This window comes from Rhincodon typus, chromosome 26 (assembly GCF_021869965.1).
Source record: "Rhincodon typus isolate 14 chromosome 26, sRhiTyp1.1, whole genome shotgun sequence".
Lineage (NCBI taxonomy): Eukaryota > Metazoa > Chordata > Chondrichthyes > Orectolobiformes > Rhincodontidae > Rhincodon > Rhincodon typus.
In genome coordinates, this window is record NC_063357.1 from 24,824,027 (window position 1) to 24,836,105 (window position 12,079).

Consider the following 12,079-nt stretch of genomic DNA (forward strand, 5'->3'; position numbering starts at 1 on the left):
TTTACGCTGTGGAAAAATGGACTGGTTTGAGATGACTCAAATTTATTGCATATAGTTTCTAAGCATATAGTCTAACGAAGACTTCAAAGAATTGAACACAAAATCTAGATAGGAATTTCAGAATAATACTGAGGGAAAGTTGCAGCACTTGAGGTGCCAATTTTCAGATCATACGTTAGACTGATGGCCACATGCACACTTGAACAGAAGAGCAAGAGAGCTCATTCTAGGGTCAAGGCCAATATTTATCCCTCAACTAAACATCAAAAAATACTTTATCTGCTCATTATCACATTGCTGTATGCAAATTGACCTGCATTGGGCATTGTGAAATTGAAAAAGAAGCTTCCTCAATAGAGTGGCTCATTTTTCAAGCTCATCAGCCTGGGATGGAATCAATGTTGAGTCCTATGAATAAGGTAACGATTGCTGGACTCATGTGAGATAATGTTTCAGAGTCACTGCAAGCATATTATGTGAGCACATATAATACAAAAGAATCCTGTTCTGCCATAATTAAGTATTTACCAATGAAAGAAAAATTGTTTGAAATCTATAAAACACTTTCTAGCACTTTCTCAATGCCCGCTTCATCAGGACGTGGAGGTGCCAGTTTTGGATTGGGGTGGATAAAGTCAGAAATCACACAACACCAGGTTATAGTCCAACAGGTTTATTTGAAAATCACAAGAGTTTGGAGCGTAGCCACTTCATCAAATAAACCTGTTGGACTATAACCTGGTGTTGTGTGACTTCTGACTTACTTAATCAGGCAAATGGATTTAAGAGTCATAGTCATACAGCACGGAAACAGACGCTTCGGTCCAACCAGCCCATGTTGAACATAATCCCAAACTAAACTAGTCTCACCTGCCTGCTCCTGACCCATATCCCTCTAAACCTTTCTTATTCATGTAACCGCCATTCATTTTTAATTAGGTTCCCATCAATGCGTGGCAGGAAGAGGGCAAAGTGATTTTAACCACTGCCCTGTGGAAAACCGACTTCCTGTCCTGCCTCAGTTGGTGTTTGATTGGGTTTTCATGGAAAAATTAGAGATGCTTTCGATTCGCAGCCACTCTGTGTTTAGTGAAAAATCGGAGGAATAATCTTGCGAACAAGTAATTGGCATAAAAATGCAAATCACTCCACCAAATATGATTTGTTTCAATTGAATAATCATTCATCCAAGGTTTCAGCTTCAACAGCAATGTGAAGTGGACAACATCAAACTGGTGTGCCTTATACACACTGCCTGATTGTTCACTAGCATTGCAAAGTATAATGCCCAGCCAATCCAACATTGTTCATTTTTCACCATTACTGAAAGCACTGTTAGCCAATCTCTCCACATTTATAAGTTGATAAATTGTGTTTTAAGCACTTTTTTTGAGTCAGGTCAGGTCTTTTATTGAAGGCTGTATTGTACATTCCTTATCCATATTTTATTGCCTTTACATTCGTGAGTTTGAAATTAAACCATGCAACAATACATTGTTTGCTGCATTATTTTATGTTATTGAAAATACTCTACAGAAATGATACATTGGATAAAAAATATTGTCATTTGGAAACTTACTGTTTTATATTTATTGTTTCAGCTCGACAAATTTTCTAACAGACTTTTCTTCGAAGATTCACAACCTATGACTTTAAACTTCAGGCCCATTCAAAAACTAAATGGTCGTCCAGTCTATGTTTCCGATTCAGCTGTGAGACTTTTCAATGTGGCATGGCTGTCAGTAATACTTGCAGTCTTGATATCTATGTGATTCAACTGAGCAACCTATAGATCCCATTGTCACAAGTGAAGCAGATTTTCTTCTTCTGTCCAGCGGCTATAAAGGGAAATTCCAGTGGTATAACTATCTCAGTCTGTACTAATTAATAATAATTGACATTCTTCTTCTCATTTGATAAGTCCTGGAATGAAAAAGGAACAAAACAAAGACTGTCCTGTTATCACTTTGATCTACCAGTGCACTTAGCAAATGGGTGGTATTCCTGTAGTAGCGTATTATTTTAAGTGTACTTGTGCACTGGTACAGTAGAGATTGTTTCAAGAGGAAATCTCATTAGAACATGGTTTGAATCAGTTAAGGATTGTGCTTCATAACAGAAGTTCAGTTTTCACACATGTCATATGATACTGGGCTGTGCTTTTTAATAATAATAGATTAAAATGTTACAAATGAAAGAAAATTGAAGCACTTGAACTTGCAACCACAGCCTACCAAAAATACAGAATAAATGGTGACCATACTTGGTTCCTAAAACAGGAAGCACCTGTATGCCTATCTCTTTTATCCTAAGCAGCTTTCTCCCCGGGTCTAACTAACTAGCGACATTTAATGACTATAAACATAAAGGTAATGGCAGTGGGAGGAGTGATTTTAAGTGCCATTCATTTTTAATTAGGTTCCCATCAATGCGTGGCAGGAAGAGGGCAAAGTGATTTTAACCACTGCCCTGTGGAAAAGATTTTGATAAGGTCTCGCAGAGGGGGAACAAAGGAGATTTGCTAGAATTATACAAAGGCTGAAGTACTCATTTATGTAAGGAGACTGAAGAAGCTGGAATTCACCTCAGCACAGAGAATGTTAAGGGGAGATTTAATAAAGGTATTCAAATTATGTGGATTTTTAACAAAGTAGAATGATTTCAAATAATGGCAAATGAATCAGAAGGGAGACGAGAACAGTTTTTTCAACATAGCAAGCTGTTGCAATCTGGTTAGAATTAGAATTGCAATTAATGTCTGCTGATGGCATTGGACCCTGCCTTGCCACTGAATCAGGAGATCTGGTTTAAATTGATGATGTGAGATCGAGGTGGAACATTGTCGGGTAAATCACTGGGTGAATTTTAACTGCCACCACCCCTGATTTCAGCTATTATGTATAAAATTACAGTCTAACAAATATATCAGGATGGAATGGGCTATGCTCAGATCCCACCTCATCTTTATCTGCCATTTCAAATTTTGATAGCTTCATTTTGACATATTAAGAATTTGTTTAAATCAAAAGTTTCTTGAATTGCTTTCCTGAGGTTTCTCTTTAAAATAGACCTGATTTACTTCATTTCATGTTTAATCATGCTTTAAGCAGTTTATATTCATTGTATTAATGTTAACATAGATGTATTGGAGGATCAGGTAAATAACTTGAATTTGTACAAAAACTCATTTTGCAGTTAAATCCTATCAGAATGAATAAGGTTTGGTTGCAGTTATTTTACTTGATAATACATGTGAAATTGATGTTTAAAAGCACTAATTAACTAAAAATAATCAGCTAATACCTAACCATATGCACAATTATTTTAGCTGGCACATCTCTGAATAGATTCCTTTTATAATTACTCTGAAACATAAATCTGGAGCATTGCCTAGTTGTCAGCTGGTAAATGGTATGGAGCTTCAAACTGACTCAAATGTGTGAGCAAATCACCGTGTGAAAAACTGAACTTTCTCCTAAGCGTGCTGAAGTACTTGAAATCACACTGCAGTATTAGCAGCAAGGTAGCTAAAATAAACAGGTTAACACCATTAAAGTTAGGAAGGAAATTCATATAAATGCATTAATGTGTTAATTACTAACAGGCAGCACACTTTCAATCCCTGGTGAAAAAAGCATCAGTGTTATCTTACAGTATAATCAAGTATCCAAAATTCAAATTTAAGGAGTAAGTTAAGGGCACTTATACAATTTTATGAAGAACCCAATCTCAATTTTACACAGGATTCAGGGACAGGCTTCAGGGATTATATACAGATGTAGTGTATGGAACGTTTTGCTGTAGAGTTCCAATTAAATAAAGCAGACGTTTACAGTAATTAGAGAGAGCATGATGATGGTCAGCTCCACAATTGATTTCAGCAGTCAGTGATCAGTGCCATAAGAAAAACAGAGTGCTGGAGAAACTCATCTGTGGAGACAGAGTTACTGTTTTGAGTCCAGTGACCCTTGGAGGAAACATTTGTTTTTCTCTTTACAGATGCTGCCAGACCTGCTGAGTTTCTCCAGCACTTTCTCTTTTTGCTTCAGATTTTTAGCATCTGCAGTTTTTTTCTTTTTATTTTAGTGATCAGTGCCATGCATCATACAATCACTTTATAACTTAACAGTTCCATTGAATGGCACAGCACAGGAACAGGCCCTTCAGCCCATCATGTCTGCACTGACCATGATGCCATTAAGACTATTTGAAGATCACTAATTTGCTTCTGAATTTCAAACTGGACTGATAAAATTCCTATCTTCCATTCTGAATGACATGCATAACAACCTTTCCTCCTGCCATCCAGCAAATTGTTCCCTGAGTTATTTTCATGTCAGTGTCTGTCTTTGTATAACCATAGTGTTAGCTTGACTTCCCGTTATGAGGGAGAGATGGTGAGTTGCCACTGCAATCCTGTGAGATGAAGGTACTCTCCATCCCTAGGTGCCAACCTTGTAATCAGAGGTCAGAACTCCACTCTCTTGCTTGGAAAAAAAAAGTATAACTACAATCCTTGAGACATTCTTTATTTGTGTGAAGAATTTTATTAAAAATGAGGAATATCTTCTGTGAATCAGAGCAAAAAAGATGTGAACTGATAGAGGCTGACTAGATTTTCTTTGCCCTTAATTTTTTTTAGTGCAATTAATTAATTATAAAATTTAAAGATATTGATCATGTGTCTTTGAGAGAGAACAGTCATCTCCCTTCACAAAGCCACACAAATTGAAATTGAGCGTTGACTACCAATTTTGTATGATTATTAAATGTATTGCAACTTCCCATTGTTAATTGCCTGCTTTTTTTCAGTCTACTTCTATTGTTTATTTATATTTGTTTATTTCAGCCTAGATCAGTGTTTTTTTTTAATTAAACTAATTATGTTGTCCTTTGGCAGAACTTATTAACATTCCAATAGTTTGAGCCAGGCAATGTTAGTGCTGTGCTGACCTTTGTATTATGTTTCCTTGGGCTGAGTTTTACATTTCAGACAGGTCATCAGGGAGAGGCACTGAGCAAGGTTGTGTATGTAGCAATTCTCTGAGGAAGGAAGAAATGTTGAGAAGGTCATGCTAAGACTCACACATACCTCAGCAGATACACAGCTTTGTTGTCAGAGATCTGAGACTAAGGGTCCTGTCACCATCTGCAGTGACTGGTGAATATAGAGACCTAAGAGACGGCAGAAAATTGTAATACGGAAGTGAGTAGTGTACTGCCCTAATGTACTAGTTATGCATTAAAATTTATTTAATGCTGCCCTCAGTAACACAAGCTTGGCAATTTAGAATCTGAAACAAAATTGGATATTAAAAAGTCTCAGGTGCCATAGTGGTTATAACAGTTTAGTAATGTGTGTATATATGCCAGTGTATATGTATTTTTGTACAGGCAGGAAGTTGTCTCCTGTTTAATATATATATATAAAATGTGTGTGTGAGCATATAAAATACACTTAGATTTGAGGGCAAAAATGGGACTAAAGTATTAATTTACAAAATCTTTGTAACGCTGAGCAGTTGATAATTCTCTGCACCTGTATAAATGTAAATGATATCAGCTCGGATGGAGAAGGATATATTTTTTTCCCCTGGGCTGTGCAGTGCTATAGTTTGACTGTGTGGTTTCAGGTGGCCTCAAGAGGCACAGAGCAATAGGAACAACAAAATGTTGCAAAGTGTCATAACCTCAAAATTAAATCCATTCAGAGTTTTAGTATATTTGATACCAGTGGAGAACATGTATTTGTGAACAGGTAGTTTCTTTATAGTAGTGTATTCTACCTTAAGTGAAGTGACAACAAAGCTAAATACCAGAGATATCCCACTGTTGAGACCATTGAACAAAGGCTCCTTTGAACAGGTGCAGCTGCATTTTTGTTTGCTTCCACTTGACCAAGTTATTTTTGTTATAAGACATAGATTGCATTAGTAATATAACGTTAGAGGAAAATATTGTTGCTCATATCTTTTGATGTTGTATGTTCATGGGAAGATAATAGCAATTGCAAACCATTGGACTCTTTATAATCTGTATGCAGTAACGAAATCCTGTAATAGTTCTGTACATTTACAATTGTATTTAATGGAAACATGTAAATAAAGTTCACTGAGATTTGTAATTTTGTTAACAATATGGATATATCATGGCAGTACTGAGCGAACTGGAATATTGCTATTGACGTGTAAATGAAAAAATATTTTGTAAAATGTAAACCTTTTGGATCCAGATATTTTTCCAGTTCATTTTGTGACTTTTTAATCGAACAATAAAGAAATGTGCAATCTAATTTCTTTTATCCTTTGTTCAGTATCAGGGGATGGACTATATTCCAGGACCCCTTGACTAGTTAGATTAACTCACTATTTTGAAATTTGTCTGAAGAGTAACTAAATTCTGACATTACTTTTCATTAACAATTTTAAGAAGTCCATGCTTTTACCCAAGTAAACAGTGGTAATGAAAATGCTGCTGCCTTGCAATTTGTAGATTGCAGATCTTCAGAGGCTATGCAGGTGGAATGAGAATATAACCATGGAGAGAAGGTTAGGGACAGGAGTCATGTTTTCATGATTTAAACCTCACAGATTAGATTTAAGAACCACTCCAACAAAATGCACTTGGGTACCATGGCAAATTGACAGCAGTGTGTAGCTTGGGCTCACTGGGGGGGAGAAAACAGAAACTATGATGCCTGAATAGAGACACCCCTTAACAAAAATAGAAATTGCTGGAAAAGCTCAGCAGGTCTGGCAGCACCTGTGGAGAGAAATCAGAATTAACGTTTCAGATTGAGTGACCCTCGGAGTTCTGAGAAAGGGTCACTCAACCTGAAATGTTAATTCTGATTTCTCTTCACAGATGCTAGCAGATCTGCTGAGCTTTTCCAGCAATTTTTTTATTTCATTTTGTCTCTGATTTACAGCATTACAGCAGATCTTTCCGTTTTTATTTAAGGCCCCTTCACAATCTCCACATGAGGTTTAACAGGCCACCAATAGCAGTCACCATTTTTCCCTACATGCCCCCCCCACCCCACAACTGACCACCCCACCACCACCCCCCCACCTCACTGCAACCGAACAACCAGTCCTTTGAAAATTTGAAACTGTCCCAGAGAGATGAGGATCCCAAGACTACCTCCATGACTAGGATTTTTCATTCTCAACTGCACCAGGCCTTGATTCCTTTGAAAAATTTGTCCTGTAACTCTAAAACTTGCAGCATTAGCACCGTAACATTTAAAATGTGTTATATTTCGAGAGTGAGAGAGTGATGAAGGGTGATGTGAGTCTTTTAACAATGGACGCAGAGAAGACTATGGTAGATAATAAGGAAATGGTAGCAGGTAAATAAATACTTTGCTCAAAGGAGGAAGAAGACAAATTCCAGCAATAAAAAACATTAAAGCTAAAGGAAAAACCTTGTTGATTATTCTAAATAAAAAGATGGAATTAGAGAAAATTATCAACTTAATTTAGGCAAGCCTCCAAGACCTGAAGTTTTCCGCCCATATATTTTAAAAAGTGGATAAATTTTGCCAATGTTTTGTGCCTTATCAACTATTCCTAGACTCCAGAAATAGCCCTCAACATGAACACCAGACTCTGCAATATTCATTGGATTTCCGTCAATAAGCTGTTCTCTCAGGCTGAATGATTCTTTGAAAACTTTTTCTGTTTCATCATATCTTAAACTTGCAACCTCACTTACAATGAAAAATTCTCCCTGCTCCACCTCCAGAATAATTGTGATGTCCATTTGTGATTTGCCTGCGAATTTTCTTTAAAGAGATGTGCTACAATCCAATCAAGGTAACTGCTGTAAACATAGTCACACATACATGGTCATAAAGAAGCAATTATTACAAGCAAATAAAGAATATAAAACATATAAAATATGATAATCTATGGTTGATTGAGCAGCATGCAATTACAGCCCAATAAAACTTCATTAAATCTGCAGTAACACTGCATTTAATACTTTTTGTAAAAGTTTAGTGAAGCCATATAATTTTTAATGGGAGCAAGAGATACAAGGAGTAACTTTTGTCTCCTATTTTGTATTGGTTGTCAGTGACAAGCAACACTCTGCCTGTGTAAAGAGTCTGACAAACGTTGGTGTCAACTTCAACATCCAAACCCATTACCATGAAATAAGTGGGTCACCACAAAAGCACAGCCTCATAGTATCCCATACCACGAACTGATGGCTTCGAGGCTTTCTAGAGACTGTTGGATAACTTAACAATATATATGGGGCTGATAAAACTATTGTGCTCTTCAACCATCTAACATGCTGGGAGGAAAACATAACTTCCACCAACAACTTTGTTGCTGTTCAAGAATTAAATGCTAGTCAAAACTATGAGAGAAACTATTAGAAAACAGTGGATGTAGAATTGGAGTTGGTCCAAAAATGTGCAGATTAGTTGGTTTGGTCGTGCTAAATTGCCTGTAGTGCAAGCTAGGTAGAAACTATTGTAAATACGGTGTTGAGGGGATAGGGTGGGATGCTCTTTGGAGGGTTGGTGCAGACTTGATGGGCAGAATGGCATCTAACTGCACTGTAAGGATTCTATGATTCTGTGGAATATAAATTTCACCTGAGAGAGTACCTGGTTTAACATTTCATTGAAAAGATAAGCATTTTGATAGTGCATTTCTTTAGTACAACACATTTCCTGGAAATGTGCTCAAGTCTCTAAAGTTTGATTTAACCCCACAACCACCTGATTCTGAGGTGAGAGGTCTGCACTGAGTTGCTAACAATGCCGCTGACTCTCACATTTTGGTAAATGATTGAATTGTTGAATTTGTAGGTTGTACGAATTTCCTGGAAAGAGAAGGGAGAGGGAGAAAAATCACTCATTGGATTTTCTCCAGGAATTATTTACGTTTCAGTACTGCAAACTTCATGGAATGCCAACAAGAATGGCAACTGTTCCCAACAGTCTGGGAGTTTTGGAGGTTGATGAAAATACTGGTGTGATTATTGCAGATCACATTTCAGTCACCTGTCCACTTGCATCAGAGATGTCATTGATCAGGCACTGATTTACCAAATTCACTGTGGGGTTCTGAGGAAAACATCAGAGAATGAGCACAAAGCAGATATCAAAACTTTTACACATTGTACCTGCAAGGCAAGATGCCCACTTTTAAAGAGGTGACAATCTCTGTTGCCTTTGTGTAGTTCTTTCACTTTACTGTTTGATGAAGTTGTTGATCGAGTAAAGTTTTACACATGTGGGCTTGCAATTGTTCAACTGGATATTTCAAAATTAAACGGTGACATTATATTTCTGAATGCGCTGACTAATTTTTCAGCTATTTTATGCAAGGGGAAGGTCCTTTGTTTACAAACAAGCTTGCGGTGAAGTAGCTGTCGAATAATCCTAACACCTGGTTAATGAAAGCAAAGAAAGCTAGGCATTTGTCATCGGCTGGTAGCATGTGGCAGCTGCTGAGAAGGGCAAAGAAGTCTAAAACATCTCAACAGCCCTCCTTTGTGAGAGTGCATCACCACCAATACCCAATGGGAGAATTGTGGCTTTGTCAGTCCCAGGCAATGCCCTGTGTCCCTCATGCAAGCCTGCCACTCCTTTTTTTTTATTTCAACACTATACTTTATTCATAAAATATCGTTTTATCTCTACATACCTGCTCACTGAAGCAGTTCAGTTCTGTACAGTAGCATAATGAAAAACAAACAAACATTGGAGTTTGGCTCTATCCAACAAACAACCCAAAAGTATTTCTTACTTGTATATGACTACATTTACTGGGGGGAGATGGTGCTGATAGCTGAAAGGACACCCATTTAACTTTGGCTCAAAGATCTCAGACAGTGGTCTTTCCCCACTGTGCCTTGGTGGCAGCAGCCCCTAGCTGTATCGCGTCCCTCAGCACCTAATCCTGGACCTTGGATGTGCCAGTCTGCAAAACTAGGTCGAGGTCAACTCCTTGCTCTGTCTGGAAGACCAACATGTTTCAGGCAGACCAAAGAGTGTCTTTCACCAAGTTGATGGTCCTCCAGGCGCAGTTGATGTTTGATTTGGTGTGCGTCCTGGGGAACAGACTGTAGACTACAGAGCTCTGCATCGCAGAACTGTTCAGTATGAACCTCGACAAAAACCATTTCATCTCTCTCCAGACTTCCTTTGGAAAGGCACATTCTAGCATGAGATATTTGACAGTCTCTACCCTCTCCTGCAGCTGCTTCGTGGGTGGCATGCGATGGCGCAGAGATTCCAGGCATACAAGAAGGATCTCACAGGTACTGCCCTGCTCACCACCAGCCAAGTGATGTCTTGGTGCTTGTTGGAAAGTTCTACTGATGAGGCATTCTGCCTAATGACTTTGACAGTCTGCTCTGACAGAATTCCACACTCTCCTCTTTCTACAGGGTCACCGAAGACGCTATGGGGAGGTGATGGCCTAGTGGTATTATCGCTGAACTGTTAATCCAGAGACCCAGATAACATTCTGGGGACCGAATTTGACTGGTGGGTTTCAATCCCGCCACTGAAAATGGTGGAATTCAATAAATATCTGGAATTAAGAATCTAATGATGAACATGAATCCATTGCCGATTGTTGAAAAATCCCATCTGGTTCACTAATGTCCTTGAGGGAAGGAAACTGCCATCCTTACCTGGTCTGGGCCTACATGTGACTCCGGACCCACAGCAATGTGGTTGACTCTTAACTGCCTTCTAGGCAATTAGGGATGGATAATAGATGCTGCCTAGCCAGTGACGTCCTCATCCCATGAATGACTATTTATACATTACTATTCTCCTATTGTGTGTCGTTGTCTCTCCCATTCTGCAAATAAACACAAGACGCGAAACGTTAGCTTACTCTGTCCCACCACAGATGCTGCCTAACCAGCTGTGATTTCCAGCATATTTTGTCTTCAGCCCCTGCATTGTCCATGCTGCATGGCAGTTACAAATTTATTTACATTCAGTCATTAAAAACATTGAATATTACATCCACATAAGAAAATCAAATGTGGGTTTGTACACACTTTTAACTGCATTGTGAAGTTACTGTCTGAAATAACTGAATACTTACCCAAATGAAGCCTTTACTTTGCTAACAGCAATATTGCAAACTGACCTGGAGCTTTTTTGTGTTCTAAACAGGCTGCAAAGCTCATTGTTTACTTATAGCAATAGCAGATTGTCCCACACCTCAAAAAAAAACAATGGTTCCTTTTGAAACTGCTCCATCAACAAAGACATCCACATTATGTTATCTGAACTGTCTTCCCGAATTAGGCGGACTACCATAAAGGAAAGGTTTTCCTGCATCCGCACTCCACAGCTGGTTTATAGGTTTTACTAGAAATTTTAAGTCACTGAGAAATCACAAAGCTGTTTACCTAGGTTGAGTTTTTTTTTGTGATAACTCCTGGATTTTGTGCTCATGCATTCAAAGGAACTGTGGCCTACCTTCCCAGCCAGAAATACAAGTGACTAAAGTGGGCTGTCTTTTCTGGTTGCAAACTTCTGGGCTCCATGAAAATGAAACAACCTCATTCGCACTATTTTTGTTTCCTTTTATCAGTAGCAGTGGTGAAGGTGGGTGGGCACAGGGATTGGTGGTGGGAGGTGGCCACAGGATCAGTGGCATTCAAATAAAATGTTATTGCCTGTATTCTTCTTTCTTACTGAGGTTACCATGAAGGGCTCTCCTTCTCAACCTCTCCTCTCTCCACCTGGTGACCGTCAGTTAAGGCACCACCTGCAAATGGAGAGCAGCCCTATGATCTGGTAAGACTATGTCAATTTGACCTTACCTCTACCTTTCTTCCTCCGTTTTAACATTAGTCCAAACAAATGGTGATCAAAAAGCTAACCGGGCCTGCACCTGGGCTAGGAATTTTTAAATCTTTTTCATATGTAAAGGCTGATGGGTATATTTTAAGACAGTAAGAACTGCCGATGCTGGAGTCAGAGATAACACAGTGTAGAGCTGGAGGAACACAGCAGGCCAGGCAGCATCAGAGGAGCAGGAAAGCTGACGCTTCGGGTCGGAACCCTTCTTCAGCATTTCTGAAGAGATAG

The 12,079-nt window shown here is 38.6% G+C and overlaps 1 protein-coding gene across 1 annotated transcript in view; it reads left to right on the forward strand.

Moving 5' to 3' along the window:
- Positions 1–6,292, forward strand: part of LOC109914651 (carbonic anhydrase 4-like) — a 37,244-nt gene extending 30,952 nt beyond the window's left edge. Inside the window, exon 8 of the mRNA XM_020514262.2 lies at positions 1,602–6,292. Coding sequence (XP_020369851.1) covers positions 1,602–1,772 — 171 coding nt within the window. The 3' untranslated portion in view covers positions 1,773–6,292. The remainder of the gene's footprint in view (positions 1–1,601) is intronic.
- Positions 6,293–12,079: the final 5,787 nt, after the last annotated feature.